Source organism: Musa acuminata, chromosome BXJ2-9 (genome assembly GCF_036884655.1).
Source record: "Musa acuminata AAA Group cultivar baxijiao chromosome BXJ2-9, Cavendish_Baxijiao_AAA, whole genome shotgun sequence".
In the NCBI taxonomy this organism is placed as follows: Eukaryota; Viridiplantae; Streptophyta; class Magnoliopsida; order Zingiberales; family Musaceae; genus Musa; species Musa acuminata.
Window position 1 is genome coordinate 9,351,914 of NC_088346.1, and position 19,542 is coordinate 9,371,455.

At 38.5% G+C, this 19,542-nt stretch overlaps 1 protein-coding gene across 2 annotated transcripts; it reads right to left on the bottom strand.

Moving 5' to 3' along the window:
- Positions 1-273: 273 nt before the first annotated feature.
- LOC135583452 (UDP-sugar pyrophosphorylase-like) lies at positions 274-18,483 on the bottom strand. Of its 2 annotated transcripts, XM_065125503.1 has the most exons (18): positions 18,294-18,432; positions 18,086-18,205; positions 16,831-16,935; positions 15,176-15,292; positions 14,028-14,168; positions 12,982-13,081; positions 12,036-12,163; positions 11,875-11,946; positions 11,709-11,773; positions 11,506-11,566; positions 11,285-11,402; positions 10,774-10,898; positions 5,345-5,421; positions 4,252-4,357; positions 2,818-2,877; positions 1,378-1,458; positions 875-1,114; positions 274-686 (listed from the first exon to the last, which is right to left on the bottom strand). In XM_065125503.1, the coding sequence occupies exons 3-18, from the start codon at positions 16,918-16,920 to the stop codon at positions 519-521; spliced, it is 1,749 nt and encodes a 582-aa protein (XP_064981575.1). In that variant the 5' UTR covers positions 16,921-16,935; positions 18,086-18,205; positions 18,294-18,432; the 3' UTR covers positions 274-518. The 2 variants fall into 2 exon arrangements, with proteins under 2 accessions (XP_064981575.1, XP_064981574.1); XM_065125502.1 differs by lacking the exon at positions 18,086-18,205 and having other exon boundaries at positions 18,294-18,483.
- Positions 18,484-19,542: the final 1,059 nt, after the last annotated feature.

Genomic DNA, 19,542 nt, shown 5'->3' on the forward strand with positions numbered 1-19,542 from the left:
ATTTCCAAATATGAGATTAAAATATTAAATGAAATTTCAGTAAAAATGTTAGAGAAATTTGATCTTGTTACTCATTGAAAAAGTAGAGACATTTAAGTCTGTTTACCACATTAACTTCAATGCTGGCTGCCACCACAAGAACCAGTATTTTAATTAGTTTCCTTCAATAAAGGTTACTTGACAATCTTGCGGAACAATACAATTGCATGACAAGGCTTACATCCATCTGTTGCACAACAAGCGATTAGCCATTAATTCACCTCAAAGAAGCTTAGAAAAGGTAAAGAGATCAAGACTTAAGATTATATATGGAGAACAACTAAGTTGAACATAATTGTCACTGGTCAGTGGGTCACAGTATTAGATTTTCTGTAGTGAAAAGTTCACCTTTTGTACTTATTTTTCAAAAATAAAAAATGGAAAAGAGGACACAGAATGTGCCGATTATTCCAGCTAACAAATGAATAAATATTTGTTACATAAATATTTGGTCATGCCTGGCAAAGTCAGAACCTTGTTCATGATTTGAAGCAGAAATTTCCTGGTTCAGTATAGTTCAGCTCTAGCTGCTCAATCTTCTGAATTCTAAAGCCTCTTATTCTAGTTTTCTCGGGGATGGAGGTATCTTTGTAATCAATGTGCTCAAGAACCCAGCCTTTGTTTTGAACAGAACCAGTCACTTTAACCTGCAAGAAGCAAATGAGTCTTATCTTTCAATCAACCACAAATTTTAAATAAAGTTTCTCAAAACTGATTTTTTTTTTTTTTTTTACGATAAGGATCTCAATCGATATCCGGAGTGACAGACTATATCAAATGAAGACATGAAACCCATGATAAAAGAAAAGTTCTTCGATAAGACTAGCTAAAATACCTCTGCTTTGTCGATGGCATTTACAATGAGGGTTCCATCCAAGGACAGGGAATCCAGGAATACATTTTGGCCATTGATGACAAGGGTAGATATTTGTGATACAGAGCATCCCGCTTCAACTTTTCTTTTGACATCACTAAATGTTACTGCCCATTTTGGGCTCCATGTTATACGAGGCCACACCTCCACCTCTTGTCCATTGAAGACATCAGTGATAGGATCAGACATCTGGATTCCAGCCTGACAAATATAGTAATCACTTAGAAACATGGATCTGAGATCAAATGAATCAACAGGTCAATCCCTGTTTCAGAATTTAGGTCTTCTTAGCAAACCATTCCAATGTTTTACTGTATCTCACATTTAAACAAAAACTGAATTCTAAAAAAAAAATCCTATGTACACTCTAGCTTCATGCAGCATTGTGTGGTACACTACCAAGTATCATAAACGTTCTCTTTTTGTAATTAGATATATTAAAATATTTAAGAAATAAATGTAACCTTTTTGAGAATGAGGCTGTTAGCCCTATAAATAGCCATCTCTCCACTGGTTGCACTGTGATATGGATTTCCCTTTGGCACCTACAAGGGAACGATAAATACTAATCATTGTGGAAAGTCTCAAATGCAAGATTAACAGAATGCACAACATTGAAATTAACAACAAAATACTAAAAGAGTATAATTTCGCTGCTAACAAGAGAGCAGACAAGGGCATCTGATATGTGGCTCTTAAGCAATCAGAAGCCGGAAGTCTTGCATTCCCTTCCGGAAAACATCCACAATATACATAAGTATCCATAGAGAATTACAGGCCAGGGAAGGATCGATAACAGAGGAACCTGATACCAAATAACCCATTACCAATCACATTTACAGGTAACTGATAAACCCTGAATCCAAGATTTTAAATCATGCTTGAAACCAAATTATAATCAACTCTACCAATTTTTACTCCATTGTTTCAATTTTCAAATATCATATACCGTACTGACTCCATCATACTTAGTATCAAGGTTCGCAATACCGTACCGTACCGGTATTTCGATCTGACCTCGGTACCGATATGGTACGGTGTACCGAGCGGTACACCCAGGTGCATCGAGCACTGTAGCACTGCTACAGTGCTTTGCTACAATGTACTGATGCACTGTATTTCTACTGTAACAGTGCACTGTACTGCTACAGTGCTGCTGCACAGTGAAATGTACTGCTACAGTGCACTGTTACAGTGCGAACCAGTACCGGGCGGTCTGCGTACCGCTGGCCTGTCGGACCGGTACATACCGCCTGTACCGGACAGTACGATTCGGTATGACAGACCTTGCTTAGTATAGTGACCCTTTAATATTATCATACAAACATCTTATTCTTAAAATTTCTTTTACCAGCATGCAGAGGCATACTCTCTGGCTCCATATTGATCGATATGCAGCAATGAGATTAGAATATGATTAGGCATTATTAAAAATCTTGCTAAAAAATTTTTCTGAAAAGATCTCCTATAGAGGGAACTGAAAATTAGAAACTTAGATTTGTTTGGATTAGGGAAATCACAGTATATACTGCACTGAATAATAAGCTTATATGTTAACACTTTCCCTCTTCAATCACCCCCAAAGTCACACACTATTACCATTTTTGCAGCCGACAGAACTTTTTATTCTCAATTTCTCCTTATTGTTTGGTGAATTTCTTGGAAAAAGAGTAACAATAAACAATGTGTTTACCAATTTTCATAATAACTTAAGAGATTCGAAATGTATCAAGTTAGTTGCTCCCCATGTGAGTTAAATAAAAACTCAATTTAAGTGCTTCCTCATGTACTCTCTTAGTTTGATTAACCAAGCCATTCAGCAACACTGTGAAGAAGTATGAACAAACTAGTATTATTTGCAGTATCTGCAACCGAAAAAAGGAAGCAATACAAAAATATTTTACCTTAGCAGCATCTTCAGGGTTATTCTTCACTGGGGAATAAGCAAACCATGTATCCATCACCTATGACATTAGAAGACCATTGCTACAATAAGTTATTTTCAGTAAGTTCAATGAACTCAGATTGTAAAAATTTTATCATTTTCATGTATCCATCAGAAGCACAAGAACTAACATTTAGTATCCACTAAAAGTTTTAGTTCCAATGCTACTTAAACGAAAAGAAATAGCCAACTTGGGAACCAAAAAGAGATTGAATAATTATTCAAGCCTAAGCTACTACCTCAATTTTCAGAGATCTGTTTCCAATATAAGGCAAACCAAAATATGTGTCTTTTCCAATCAATTATGCATACCTCCAATCAAAAGAGCTCCATAAAAGATTTCAAATCTGCCATATGGCAGTGCACTAGCAACAAGCTGAAACGATACCTGCTAACCAGCTACCAGCATAATCAACACTAACCCTATGCCAGCCTTACACCAGAGATACCTTCAGGAAAAGAACAGCACATATATCCAAAGGTATTTTTGGTCAACATTCAATCTTGGCCTTTTGTAATTAACACTGGGAAAATAGCAATCTATAAATGAGACCAATTGTGAGTGACCTTCAACATCACGTCATTAATTTTACTAAATTTTGAGTGATAACGAAGGCCATTATTTGGAAGGCTTAACACTACTTTAAATAAGGCCATTATAAATTTTGGTTAATTTATAGATTGCTAATCAGGTTAAATTAACATTACTTTAAAGCAAGGTTCATAATACCGTACCGTACCGGTATTTCGACCTGGGCTCGATACCGGTATGGTACGGTATACCGAGCGGTACACTCAGGTGTGTCGAATACTATAGCACTGCTACAGTACTACAGTGCACTCGGACCGGTAACAAGCGGTCTGCGTACCGGCAACCAGTCGGACCGGTACGTACCGCCCGTACCAGGCGGTACAGTTCGGTACTGCAGACCTTGCTTTAAAGTTTAAACTAGGCCATTCTCTTTTAATTTTCTATGAAAGGCTTCTTCACTTCTTGAACTGAAGAAGCATCAGTAAAGGAAGTAATTCCTAATGATTCAGTATCAGAGCAAGTATGATGATATATGCACCAACAATTTCTACAATCAATCTTCAATAGGATCCAAGATGGTTCGGAATGTGGCTCCTAGATTCACAACCATCTTGCAAAAGATGAAAGCCATCCATTCTAAATGTAATTTTCATTTTTCAAAAAAGAAAGATGGAAACAAGGTGCAAACCATGTTTTATGAGCTCAAAGCAGAAATTGTGATAAATTCTAAGGAATTAAATAACAGTATCAAAAGATTGGAAGCAAAATATTATATCAATTCGGTGAACCCCAGCCTTCACCATATTTGGTTCATGAGTAAATGTTCAAAAATCTTCAAAATGTAAAGTAATATTCACTTACTGTGAAACCAACCCTTGCTGATGGAGATAAAGTTTTTGGATAATCTTGCATCATGCACTCCAATCTAGTTGAAGATTTAAAGGATGTCTTTGTGGAATCCTTGTATCTGAAAAACAAGCAAACTACAATTAATTATTAACATGTTTTATAAATGAAAAAAGAAATCCACTGAAAGACATGTCAGATGCATGCTGTACAGTCATTATGTCTTAGTTTAGCCATATTGGTATATTAATTAGGTTTTGATTTTTAATATATGGTGTCTTTTCATACCTTTCCATTATTTCTATTTTTTATTGGAGATAAATAAACATGTTTTGAAAATCCGAATAGTAACAATTTAGTTATCTCCCTATCTGTTAACATAGAGCATGACATCATATAACTGGGTGACAAGTTTAGTCTATGTTCAGCAGGAAGAATTTCAAGGGTGCCAAATTTTATACAAATGATGTGATTGTCAGTTGTTAGGATGACAGGCATTAGCAGTTCTCCTAAAAGAATCCCCTCTATGAAGTTGGCCAAGGAAGCTTATAGCCCAAATGAAGTATACAGCAGAATATGTCAGCCATGTTAAATATGTTTATACTGCTATAATTAGAAAATAGATTTATTAAATTAGGAAAGGTGATATCTATAAATATGATTCCGCTTGTCCAGAAATAAATGGTTTGTTATTCTACATTTAGCACACATTGACATGCCGAATCAACACATAGTGCTCGGAAGGTGTATCACTAGCCACTAGGTGTCAGCACTCAGCAAACCACGTACTACCAAAAAGAGTTTCCTTGCTTTACATGTTCCTGCTAAGTTAGATTTTGTAAGTTTTAGCTTTGATGAAAAAACATGAGGTCCACAACAGAAAACTTCACATTTACAGTTAGACATGATAAGAAAGTAAGAATATCAATTTATAATCATCTTTTTCAAAAAGAAAACACAATATAGAAATGGCTAATAGATATCATATTCACCCTTAGAGGATTCTCCCATCAAGTGTAATGATGCATCAATGTTGCATTCTTTTCACTAATAGTATTCTTCACAAGATTATACCAATTTTTGGCAAAGAACAAGAAAAATTACTTACTTTGGATTAACAAATTCTGAAATAGCGCCTTGTGTTTTGCTAAGTTCCTCAAAATATGGCTCTAGTTCCAAAATCAGCTGCAGAAAAGATATCAAATAAATCCTACTATTTTCAATTTTGCATTTCAAAATAATAGCTGATTTTGATTGTTGATAAAGTGCATAGTAAGATAGCACAATGTTAAGGAATAAAATGGTGCAACCATAAGAGTAGGTATAATATGTTATTGCCATAGAAGAACTGAACGGTTAAAATGGATCAATTATTAATTATAATTAATTCCTAAAACACATTGTTGCCAGAAGATGTGCTGCCTGGGTCCCTAGACTAGTGGACAGGCAATGAAATAGCCATGTGTGTTGTAAAATTATGTAGAATCTAACATCTCATGCATGGAAATATCAAATATGTTAATGCATGCAATATATACACTTTATATATCAGTTAGTTAAAGATAATATTGAATATTGATTGAATAATGACCCCAAGACTTAACTGGGTCAATATCTGGACTGGCCTTAATAACTAAGCAGCAGCAAACTATAATGTCTTCTGAGTTTGTTTAACCATCAATGTTAATGCATCTCATATGAGAGATCTTATTGCTTCAAAATTCCTCCAAAATTACTTTACATGTGTATATTATTATTCGATCCAGTTGGACCTGGATGCTAATTGAACTTGAAGTGCAGAGTCAAATTGCAAAAAAAATTAACAAAAGATATTTATGTGGACTCAAAAATGAGATACAAATAAAATCAATATCTATCTGCAGTAAATTTTTCACCCATGAAATACCAATATACTTCTGACAGATATCTAATATCAGTACCAACTGAACGAAAAAACACAATCATCTGATATGAATACATGAGGAAAAATATACACAATCAAATAATTTCCTTGAATGAACTCATATCTCAACTATCATATAACTTTGGTGTTCAAGCAACCTATGCTTGTCACTTTCAGATCTATGGAATCTCACTTCTGGTCTGCATCAATCTACCAGCGTATTGTCACGACCTTAGCTGGAATTGCCTAAGGCGTGAGGCACCCTTGCGGCCAAAGACGCGAACTTTGCTTGCCTTGCCTAAGTCGCGAGTTACCCTTGTGGCAAAGACGCGAACTTAGCTTGCGTTGCCTAAGTCGCGCTTCGCCCTTGTGATATTGCTCCGCAAGGATCAGCCCACTTTGTAATCTCTCGCAGGTCCCGAAGGACCTGTAAAAGAGAAAGAGAGTTAGTTCGAAAGAACGAGCAATGGACAAGTCCCGAAGTCTCGCGAAAAGGGAAGCTTTACAAGCAATTCGACGAACACCCTGTGTGCACAAGAGAAAAGAGGGAGAGGGAGAAAAACAAGGCTTTCAAGGATGAACGAACAGCTGCAAGCCCACAAACAGCCGCTCACCTGGTCCCGGGCGCGAAGACAAGTTCCCGTAAAGGTCACGTGCGAACTTGCGAAAGAGAGTTCAACGCCCGGTATATAACCGAAGCCCCATCCAGCCCTGTGCCACCCGGGGGGTTCCTGGGGTCTGAGATGGCTGACGTTTTGGTGAGCGGAGGCAGTTCTCCGCAACCCTCCCGCGGCACGCGAAAACGAAGTTGTTTTGCTCGGTTCGGTGAGCGGTCGCTTTGTAACGCTGCAGCTTGTTCGAACTTACATATTTACAAGCAAAATGACCCAAAACCAAGAGAAAACATGCTGTCAAGCAGCTGTACATGCAGGTGTGAGCGACGAACGATTCATTGAACGGAGTTGTTGCGGGTGCGCGACGACCGTTCGTGACATTCTCCCCCACTTAAACTGTCTACGCCCTTGTCGATGCTTGTTGGTAGTTGTTGATGACTTCTTCTTCATGTCGCGGGGCGTCTTCAAGCTCCCAACTGGCTTCAGTTCGGGGAAGCTTTCACCACTTCACCAAGTACTCTGTCTGCTCAGCTCCGTTGGGTAGCTTTATCTTGCGGTCCGCCAGAATGGTTTCCACTCGCTTCTCGTAGGAGGCTGTGATGGGAGGTAGCCGAGTTGGAACACTTCGGGAAGCATCTTGCGGATCCGAGTGGTAGGCTTTTACGTTGCTGGCGTGAAGAACGTTGTGAATTTTGAACCACGCCGGCAGCTGCAACTTGTAAGAGACGTTGCCTACCCTGCTGATAATCGGGAAGGGCCCTTCATACTTGTGCACCAATCCTTTGTGGACTCTGTTCCTAAAGAATTGGAGTGATGCTGATTGGAGCTTTACCAACACCAAATCGCCAACTTTGAACTCTTGCGGTCGCCTTCCCAAGTCGGCCAACTTCTTCATCCTCTTTGCCGCCTTCTCCAAGTAAGCCCACGCAATATCTGCATTTCGATGCCACTCCTTTGCGAAATGATAGGCTGATGGACTACTCCCAGTATACCCAATTGCCATGGTGTGCGGAGTCGACGGTTGTTGTCCTGTGATAATTTCGAAGGGGCTCTTGTTGGATGCAGAGCTCCGCTGCAAGTTGTAGGAGAATTGGGCAATGTCCAACAGCTTCACCAAATCTCGTTGATTGGCACTCACGTAGTGCCGGAGATATTGCTCCAAGAGCGAGTTTATCCTTTCAGTCTGGCCATTCGTCTGGGGGTGGAGGCTTGTAGAGAAGTATAACTTTGACCCCAACAATTTGAATAGCTCGGTCCAGAATCGTCCCAGGAACCGAGCGTCTCGATCACTAATGATATTGTGCGGGACTCCCCAATACTTCACTACATTCTTCATCATCAGTCTAGCCGCCTCTTCTGCTGAACAGTGTAGGGGAGTAGCAATGAAAGTTGCATACTTTGAAAACCGATCGACCACCACGAGTATCGATCCGAGTCCCCCTACAGGTGGCAAGCTTGATATGAAGTCTAAAGAAATGCTCTCCCACGGCCTTTCTGATACGGGCAACGGCTCCAAAAGTCCCACCGGCTTCCGCTGCTCCACCTTGTCTTATTGGGTCTTCAGAGGAAACAAAGTCGGTGAGCCTTTCTGCAGCAGCAATTGCCCCGACCACATCGGTAACATTCCTTCGATTTAGCTCCTGTTGAGCCCATGGTTTCAAACCATTGAGGAAACTGAACAACTTGTCCTTCTCGGACTTGTCCTGTATGTCCAGCATTAGTGCAGAAAACTGTTTCACATAGTCTCGGATGGTGGTACTTTGGCGGAGTTGTCTCAACTTCCTTCTTGCGACGAACTCTGTGTTCTCCGGTAGGAACTGAGTTCTCAACTCCCGCTTCAAGTCCTCCCATGTGTCGACTCGACACCGACCTTGTTGGATCTCCTCCCAACGAGTTCGCCACCAAAGTTTCGCATCTCCGTTCAGATACATTGTTGCTATAGAAACTTTGGTATCTTCAGAATCGGGCCTCGTAGCTCGGAAGTATTGCTCCATGTCGAACAGAAAGTTCTCGAGCTCTTTGGCATCTCTAGCCCCTCTATATCCATGAGGCTCAGGTGCCCTCAAATTTTGTGGCGGTGCAACGCGGGTGTTGCCTCCTCCTGCATTTAGTGTTCTTGTGAGCATGGCCACCTTTGCAGTGAGTTCCGCCACAACATCCTGTAAGTGTTGCACGGAGTCTTTGGTGTCATCAGACAGTCGGTCGACTAGGGCCTCGACCTTGTCGATCCTGGACTCCGCTTCCTCTTGCGAGCTCTCTATCCCAACAAGTCTTTGTTGGCCATGGTAGAGTTCCTCCATGCTCGCTTCCAGAACATCCAGGCGGGTTTCCGCCATCGTGAGTCTCTCCTTATGACTCTTTTTCCCAGTTAGCGCACCAGATTGCGCTTCCTCCGCTCGCGGAGAGTAGCCAACTTCTTGCTCATCCTGTTCGCTGCCGCGCTCCTCGTGAGCGGCTCCAACAGCATGAGAGAGAGTGTGCACATGCAGCCCACCTACGGCTGCTTGGGGCAAGGGTCCGGCTTGCCCCGTCTTGCTTGATTCGCCACGATGCTTTGCCATGGCGAAGTTGCGAAGTTCGTTCGCTGTTCGATCGAAGAGCTTGCCCGCTCTGATACCACAATGTCACGACCTTAGCTGGAATTGCCTAAGGCGTGAGGCACCCTTGCGGCCAAAGACGTGAACTTAGCTTGCCTTGCCTAAGTCGCTAGTTACCCTTGTGGCAAAGACGCGAACTTAGCTTGCGTTGCCTAAGTCGCGCTTCGCCCTTGCGATATTCCTCCGCAAGGATCAGCCCACTTTGTAACCTCTCACAGGTCCCGAAGGACCTGTAAAAGAGAAAGAGAGTTAGTTCGAAAGAACGAGCAACGGACAAGTCCCGAAGTCTCGCGAAAAGGGAAGCTTTACAAGCAATTCGACGAACACCCTGTGTGCACAAGAGAAAAAAGGGAGAGGGAGAAAAACAAGGCTTTTAAGGATGAACGAACAGCTGCAAGCCCACAAACAGCCGCTCACCTGGTCCCGGGCGCGAAGACAAGTTCCCGTAAAGGTCACGTGCGAACTTGCGAAAGAGAGTTCAACGCCCGGTATATAACCGAAGCCCCATCCAGCCCTGTGCCACCCGGGGGGTTCCTGGGGTCTGAGATGGCTGACATTTTGGTGAGCAGAGGCAGTTCTCCGCAACCCTCCCGCGGCATGCGAAAACGGAGCTGTTTTGGGCTGTTTTGGGGCTGTTTTGCTCGGTTCGGTGAGTGGTCGCTTTGTAACGCTGCAGCTTGTTCGAACTTACATATTTACAAGCAAAATGACCCAAAACCAAGAGAAAACATGCTGTCAAGCAGCTGTACATGCAGGTGTGAGCGACGAACGGTTCATTGAACGGAGTTGTTGCGGGTGCGCGACGACCGTTCGTGACAGTATGTTGAAAATAGTTGAGATAACTGCAACTAAAACTAGAGTCAGTATCTGGGTTTTGAAATTATAATATTGGCATAACCATATCAGATCACTGCCAACATTCATTTTAGGCAATTCTGGTTCTGAAGGGTTCAAGTGGCACAATTGAGTGTCATTTGATGTAGCCCAAACTAATTATGATGCAATCCACTCTGTATTTTGGTTATAGAACAAGGATAAACTTGATTCCAGTGAGAGTTAATTTTTAAGTCATCAGGACTTAAAGAGTTCACAAAGATATAGAGGTCTCTTTTCAAGGAATTTTGTGAAAGTTACGTTGTATCCATAACTTTTCTTTATAAGGCCTAATTTAGTTAAGATTTAGGTAAACATATAGCTTGTAATTGAAGTTCTATCTAATAAACTTAATTAAAATATGCTTTTCTTCATGGACAGGAGGCCTAAAATATTTTGGTCACCATCTTCCTTCTACTTTTCCTCTCTGTTTCCCCAACCCAACAGCACTTATCTTCTACAATGCCAGCCATTACACCCTTTTTACCACCATGTGATTCCCCATCGCATCAGATAGCATTAAACATTTCATAAATGAATAGATGTGCACCTGATTTATGTTTCCAGGAAAGGGAGAAAATCCTGTATCACAATTCACATCTCCATCAGGATGTCCAGTTGCTCGAAGTAATGGGTCCAGCTGATTATATTCCACATTAATAACCATACTCCTCCCTAAAACAATATATTATTCAATTAGTAAGTATATAAGCTTTGGAGATTAGATAATAACAATATGACAACATACACATGAAATGGTGAAGTAAACTATCATAAACTTGAAACCGTTAAACTAAATGAAAGCACTATCAGCTTTACCAAGACTAAGCAAATACAAACAAACTGAAAGTTCAATGTCAACATATGATCAGGAGCTCAGAAGCAATAACCATGGAAAAGAAATAGACACCAAAGTAACATACTATATAGCACAGTTCTAAAAATATTTAGGAAAAAACAAAAGACAATATAAGATAAATAATCTGTTTTTTTCTCAAACCAGCATGAGTAAGCTGGAGTAAGCTTTGTTTTTCCTCAGTGAACATAAGGGATTGAATTACCATCAGTGTGAGTAAGCTTTGTTATTCCTCCAATAGCTTCTTTTGCCTTCCTAGGAACAGCGAGAGAATTAACATGGTATCCCTTTGTAGCACTAACACCAAGAGAAGCTGGAATTGCCTAATCAGCAATAGCGAAGGGAACAGAAACCATCATTTTTTGAAATAGCAAGACATACAGTAAGTGAAATTCAAATTTGTGCAAGGAGTCCGCAGAAATCAACCTTAAAGAGTAATCCATTAGTATCTTGGAAGAACAGAACCCATTTTTTGCCTGCCGTCCTCCTGAGAAACAGAAAACATTTGTGTGGATGTTATGAGCATGAACAACTTCATCTTTGGTCCATAAGAGACTACCAGCAGAGTATGAGTAGAGAGAGGAAAGAGAGAGAGATGCAATATTCATGTAACTGAGTGAATTACACACCATATTTCCAGAATACCACTAGAATAAAGTAGTGCATGCACATCGCCATGACCATGAGGCTTTGTCTGGTTAATGATCAAAAGTAGAGGTAATGAGGAAAAAAAACCAAGAACTAGATTTCATTCAATGAAAGAGTGAACTTCCGAGTGATGAATACAAAAATTACCTGTATTTTGTATTTGTCATTAGGATCAAATGCTAATCTTGCATCATTATCATCTAGGCATGCTACTTTTTCCTAAAATGAATGTAAATAGCACTGTCAACCATATAATCTAAGAAGCTTTGACAATATCCAATTAACCAAAAGAGCTGCTTGATAACCACCTGCTTCAGAAGTGTCACTTGTGTGGATTTCATTCCAAAGTAATTATTAGACTCCAGTAGATCTACTGTTGGTGAATGAGTGTCATCAGATGTCATTATCACCAGAGGAATCTCAGCTTTACATTGACCTACAAAAATTATCAGTACCAAGAGTAAGCTGCAGCATGCGTATAACAGTCCAGTTAGAGAATATGTGTGTGTGTGTGTGTGCAACGTTTACATACCAAAAGTTGTAATTACTCTCAAATTATGCAACCTTTATTGATATATTTAAAAAAATCCTATTAGTTAACTCAGTACGAGTGACAAGTGAACACTTACAAAGATTTTAACAATGTCAAAATAGAATACTTCAAAAAAATCTTATCAAATAGAGAATAACAATCAGGTTATAAAGGATTGACTTCAGCACAAGCTCTAGTTAAAAAACATTACCATTTTGGTATTTTATCGCATCAAGGTTCCAAGGAATGAAAGATGAGAGTCAAAAGCCATATATTAGGAGATATTATTGTCTTACAATAAGCCAAGTTTCTATGCCAAAATTTTGGCAAACATGTCATGTATGTCGCCAATAGAAATAATCACTAGTTTGCTGTAAATGTTCCACAGCCATATAAGATACCTGAGGCCCAAGGGCCAATAGTGTCTTAGAGTTACAAAAATAGATGCAAAAAGATAAATGAAAGCCAAAATATGAAAGAATGACCCTGTCCTGAATCATGCATGCAGAGCAGGTTCAGAAAATTCATAGTGAACAGACCACACATTCTAATATACTAAAGCAAAACCTCAATGAGACTCCTGATGGAACATGTTTCAAATTTTAAACAATAATTTCCATCTTTTCTTAGAACACGAAAATGCACTTTGAATTCTAGGTCTTCTCGAACAAAATAATAATCTGCGGTGCTAATGTTTCCAAAGAACAAATACATGTGCAAACCTTGTGCTTGTCTAGAACTAGCCTCCTGCAATGCTAGAATGGATTCTATATAATGTTGAATGAAGCATCTGCCAGTAGTGGTTTCTACAGGGAGAGACAACTGCAATAGAAAATCAGGCACTCTTTAGAGATTTAAACTCACAAAAATACAATCTTAGAAGCTCTCTTCAAAAGCAAAAATGCATACAGTATCAAGTATATTAAATCAAGGAAAACACTTACACTTTTTATAATAGCATATTAAGGAAACTGGCTAATGGCTAACTATAAATCAGATTTAGCTATTGCTGTAAAGGTCAACTTTGGGCCAACTACTAGAGAAGCTTAAATAGATATGAATGTGCAAACATTAAAACATGTCACCATAATGTGGTATAGCCCTACCTTTAATGTGACCTTGTTCTTGCCTTGATTAAAAAATCATTTTGAAAATGTCAAACAATAGCATAAAGAAGTAACTAACTAAATAGAAGTAGCCACAAATCACAAAATGGCTGATTACATGTTAATAAATTCATTATCATTCTTTCGTTCACATTAGATAATATTTCAAATTTGCCCATAGTCATCACAGTCTGAAAAGGTTGCTCTCACTTGATATCTTATTCCATTTATCCTGATCTGTAACCAACAGAATTGAAAGAGCAATGAGCAAAGAATTCATATAATATGCTGGTAATGCTTGTGTGTTACACTCAATAAGTATAAATTGAATTTAGCAGCACATGTGGTCATAAAACATCTGCCAATTTTAAAATGCATCTGAGCTTGCAAATTACTTATAGGTGACAGGTGGCAGACCACCAATCACTTTATTGGCTGTGCAAGAAGAGAGACCTGTATATTTAATATAAGTATTTGGCTATGTCTACCACAAGAGAGTCCACACTCATAGATATTCATTATCATGTATTTCTAAAATCATGTAGTCATGCTAATGTAGAAGATATATATTCATTAAATCTTATGACCAAATAATCAGCATTGCTAATCGGGTCATTTGAAGGCAATTAATAATCTGTTCATAAGAGGAGCATCATTCTTACTTTTATTCCCTTGTACCCAAGACGTTCCCCAAGCCCACCTGCAACAAGGACAAATGCAGCCTTTCTTGCTTCTCTAACGCCAACCTCTTCCAACATGATGAAGTTATCATCACCGAATTTTAGTACTTCCCCTGATGGAACCTACACAAACACTTCCCAAATCATTTGTCTTCCTCAAGTGAATCGGAATAAGTAGATTGATGTCTTCTAGTACTGTACCTTATAACCTTGTCATAGTAATGCTGAATAAAGTATACAGCTACTGGAAGTGCAGAAGTACTTTAACTAAGCAACAAATCTTTGGAACTTGCACAGAAATATGAAAGCATCTAATACAGTTCAAGGTGTCACATTATCTATATCTTGAAGTTTGAACATATTCAAATATCCAACTCCTTTATGGTAATTCCAATAAAACAATATCAAGCTAAAAAAAATAAGGCAACCAGGATATTGAGAGATATTTATAAACAGGGGCAAACCAATGCACAAGGCTCCTACTAATATAGTCTGGAGAGGGTCAATGCATGATATACCTCGCCTGCAAGTAAAAAGGCCATTTCTATTACTCAAATCTTAGTTACCTAGGTCAGGAAAAAACTAATCATATCTTCATTCCAAGGTTCACAAACTAGAAGAGCATATGAAAAAGATATTTTGAAGTGATATTTCAGAGTATTAGAGAAATTACTTACTGAATGATGGGATAAAAACTAAAAACATGATTGTGTATGGGATGGTCTAAAATTTATAACGAATGGGAGATAAATGTATATGAAATACATAACAAAATCTCCATCCAACTTCCAAAATGCTGCAATTTTCCTTTGCTTATATTTATCTCTCAAATAATTTTATGTGCTATAATAAAGCCACCAAAAGCTTTTATGCTCTTAAAGTTGTTAATTTAAATTTTGACCTCAATTTGAGGAGGTACAGCATCCATGGATTGCCAGATCATTTCTGTTCTTGCGTAACTTGGAAGAAGTAACAATAAAATGGAATGTTCAAGCTTTCATGGATCTTATCTATGAATGACTCGACTACACAATTATAATAATTGTGAGAAGACGGAAACGAGAAGCAACTGTGTGAAAAATGCATATATGATGAAAAAAAAAATGAACAATAACACAAGGCTTACTCACCGTAGGAGTAAAGCCATCGTATGGATTTTTTCCAGCTTTAGAGTCGGCTAAGAGCCTCTTCGCATTTTGAATATATGACACCAAACCACCAGGATAGCTTGAATTAAGCCGGGCAACCTACAAAGAACACTAATTTCAACAAGATAAGCAGCATAGAATACAAATGAACTTTGCGTAAATGAGTTCTAATAGGAATAGTCTAGAGATTGGTTAATGACTGCCAGAGCTGCAGAACAAGCAAAGAATCAACACAATACATTGACTCCAACAGTTCACCTAGATATCTCCACCTTTAACAAATTGGAAGAGGAAGTGTTTGGATTATATGCAATACAAATTGAAGTTGCTGTTTATAACTTTTGATATATTTTATTTTTCTATTTAAAACCACATGTACCATTCTGTTATTTTAACAATCAATAATTATTATTTATGAAATCTGTTTGATATCCAAAACAAGTATGCCAAAATTTAAAGGGGAAAGACCTTCAATTTTCAGGACTAATTTTCGCTACACAGGTTTTTGGCAGCTTAATTTAAGGAACATTTTCAATATGCAGCATTTTAAGCCACATAACATAAGGGCCACTATACTCAGTGAACCAGTAGGTTTATGGAGCCCAAATCCTGATATCAGTGTCAGAGGGAACACCATGGACCACTCCATGTTGGCTGACACATTGAGTAAGGGGTTACCTCGTGCACCTCAAGGTGGGATTTTCTCAAAGATCCACATTAAAATCCAATAGATTAGCCTACCGAGGGAGATGATGATGCCTACATTATCTCAAAGAAAAGTGGATGATGGGTTGTTTCAGGCATTTTTAGGCTTATTGTGTCTAAATTACTAGGCATGAACCTATCAGAGTGAATTGTAGCATAGGGTGTCACTTTTTGTGATCATGTAAAGCATATTTCTCTTAAAATGGAAAGAGAGTCAACATCTTGCAGAATCAACCATGTCCCAAGCAAGTTAACAGTGGAGCAGTGACCCCACCCAAGATTTGTCCAGACAATCTAGGCAAAGTTCCACAGAACTGCTAAATTTGGGTTTTTTTAGGTTACTAGTAAAAGAATAATTATCAATTAAAAATTTGTCTGTTGATCAATCCTGGAAAATTAACAGAAGAATAACAATGCAAGTCTGTATTTATGTACTTTATTTCTGTGCAAGCATACCCTACAGATGACCATGGTATGCATAAGTTCAAGCAACCCACAATTTTAACTTCAGATTGCTCTATGATTTACATGAAAGTATAATACTGAAAGAACATTTTAGACAACCTGATCAGAGGTACCATTTCACCATGGACCATCAAATATTTCTAAGAAATACAATCCTGATAATTTGTCATGAAGGGACCTATTTTCAACACACACATATCTTCTATTTTCAAGTCATTGAAATTTATATTTCTCTGTCTATAGACAACTCAAGTACAAACTAGGGACTATTGCATATTTTGAGTTGTTAAGACTAGAAATTGCTCTTTAAGCAATCAAAAACTTCAACAGATAATCGATAAAGGCATGATTATTCATGAACCACACTAACCATTTTATAAAAGAAAAGGCATTCATTAATCTTCCACATCAACTTCTGAAGAATAATGTATAAACAGAACAAATAAATACTATAATTGATAAATGACCTGATCAAAGAAACTTTTCTTCCTCCCATCATCAACACCTGGCTCCGGCCAATGATCAAAGAGGTGTTTTTGTCCCTCGTGCAACAACATCTTTGCAAGCTCAATCTAGTAAACAGTGGCAAAACAGCAGTGAACATAAGTCAGAATTCTGCAAGTTATTAGGGATATTACTATATACATGATGATCATGGCTACAGTATCAAACAAATTTTGAGATTTTTGGCAGAATTTTCCTACAATGCTAAGTGTGAAATATGCTAATTGTTTTGATACATTAATTGGAGCCACTTAACAGTTGGAGGACAAATGGTCATCTTCTCTCATGGATAAATGATGATATCTTAAAATAAAAAGGGGCACGATTAAATAGATAACTTTAACTTGGATCAAATGTCTTACCAAGTCAAAAGTTAAAATCCAGAGTGATATGATACATACTACCTGAACATTGTGCAGCAAACTCAATAAAAAGCCAACTAAATTTTTAGGAAGCTTTGGTCTGGCAGAACATGTCCGCTTTTCTAAATGTAAATCATCTCCTTGGTTGTTGCAGCTCAAATAACCCATGGCATTAAGGAACTAAATCAAAATATTTTTTTAAGACAAAATTCTGAGAAATAAAAAGCAGGGCAAGGGCAACAGAAAAGGCAAGCATAGAGTATAAAGCTTCCAGCTCCTGGTACCTGACTTATCAAAGACTGTAAAATGCTGTTCTTGAGCCCAAAACGAAAATTCAAAAACTATTCTCGAGTCGCACAAGAGACAGTCCAAAACCCTCCACCATGGTAATAAACTTGAGCGATAGTTACATGTCTCCAGAAAGATAATATAAAAGCCCAATAGAATAAAATAAAGGAAAATGCTAATAATAAAATAATATTAGCATCCTCACAACCCAATCACATACTTTACAGGATTTATGTTTAAGTCGGAGCAGGTAAAATATGCGACTGACAGTTGAAGTACGAGGAAACTAGTAGGTGCATGCAATATCGGGTCTTAGCAAAGGAAACCCCAAGATATGAGAAGCAACTGCGGAGCAATAAAGCCCTGAAAGGAGAAAGCTCTCTTTCCACGTACATATGTGGATCGCTCGGGATAAGGACAGAATTAGTAGCTTTAAAAAGACGATCTCCGTCATTATCGTTAACAGTCAAAATCAATTGTGCATCTGATGAAACGACTCACATAACGACCATGCAGAAAACATATAAGCCGAGACAGAGAAATCGATCAACCAAAGACCAAAACTGACTTCTTCCAAGTAATTCCTAGTCTGCTCCACGGAGAAGATAGATCACAATAAAGAGCCCTAAATCCATTCATTTCGATTCTCGAAAACCAAACTCCACATCCGGATCAGAACAATCTTGCCCTATAATAGAAGATGACAACAAAGCAAATTAAAATATTATTTCTTAGTCTCTACACGGAATCGGATGCAATTTTGAAGAGACGGAGACCTCCTCTGAAGAGAGAACGCCGAGGTTCTTCCGCAGATTAGGGGCCACCGAGGCCCACCCGTCGCCGTCGGCGACGCGCACCCCCGCGAGCTTCTCGGCGACGGAGGAGGCCATCACGAACCCGAGAGCGAAGGCGAACGTGAGACGTCAGGAGACCCGAGCGAAGACGAGACGGCCCAGAGAGTTAAGACCCCGCCAGGGCACATCACGGGATTTATCGTGTGCCCCAGCACGGATCCTGTCCAATTTCTCTCGAGGACCGTCCGATCCGATCAACTAATGGACGATCGAGATGGAGAATACTGCAGATGCACAGTGGAGATGCGGAATTGGAAGGAGAACAGGATTAGCAACAGTTTGCAGAGGATCCTCATCCTAGGTAAAGACGAAATATTTGGAATCTCTCTCGACAACCACCGCATATGTCAGAAGGAGTAATCTAAAAAGAAGCTTCTTCTTTTAACAAATTATAGAACATATTCCCATGTTATGAACTCTTAGTGGGATACCAATGTATAATACCTTTATATCAGATTTATGCTTCCTCCACTGTCAAGTGGGTTCCACATCACATCATATAAATTTCTATGACAATGGAGATCATTAAAAGAAAGATAATATTTGGGTGGAGAGTTGAGAATTAAGAAACAAAGAAGACTTTAATCAAAGAGTAGTCTTTAATTAATTTTTTTTTAAGTTGTTTAAATATTGATGTTGACTATGATTACTGAGTTTAAATGGGTTATATAATAAACCTCATGATTCAACCTCACACCGCACATAGATATGTGGGCTCCACACATGGGCTTCTCATGGAGCAACTTGCATGAATTTAAGGTGTGTGAGTGGGTCTCATTATTCAAAAGAAAATGATTTTTTTAATGGACCTGAAATTTCAAGACTAGGAGGAATCCAATTAGGTTTTCAAGAGGGTCAACTATTCATCTAGGAGTTCTCGGATCAAGAATAGGAATAGATATGATGAGGATAATTTTAGCTCATGAAATCTATGGGTTCATTGGCAAACTTGCATGGTTTTATAATTTATTATGATGATGATGAGGATACTTCAAGCAAGGGTTTTAATTTCATAATTTATAATAAAAAGGTCAAAATTGATCGTCAATTTGACTTGATGAAATTGATTTGGTTTAAATACCGAAAGTAAATGAGAGTGTTTGTATGAATATTTTTTTAAAATATATAAATATTAATATTATATGTCGCTTATCTTACTTTAGTTCATGGT

What these genes read in the sequence shown, in the direction of transcription:
- LOC135583452 (XM_065125502.1), bottom strand. Translation starts at nt 18,407, where the DNA reads ATGGCCTCCTCCGTCGCCGAGAAGCTCGCGGGGGTGCGCGTCGCCGAC. An exon ending in CTAATGGATTACTCTTTAAG is followed by an intron (nt 11,403 to 11,505) that starts GTTGATTTCTGC and finishes ATTGCTGATTAG; the next exon opens with GCAATTCCAGCTTCTCTTGG. An exon ending in ACAGCCTCATTCTCAAAAAG is followed by an intron (nt 1,115 to 1,377) that starts GTTACATTTATT and finishes TATATTTGTCAG; the next exon opens with GCTGGAATCCAGATGTCTGA.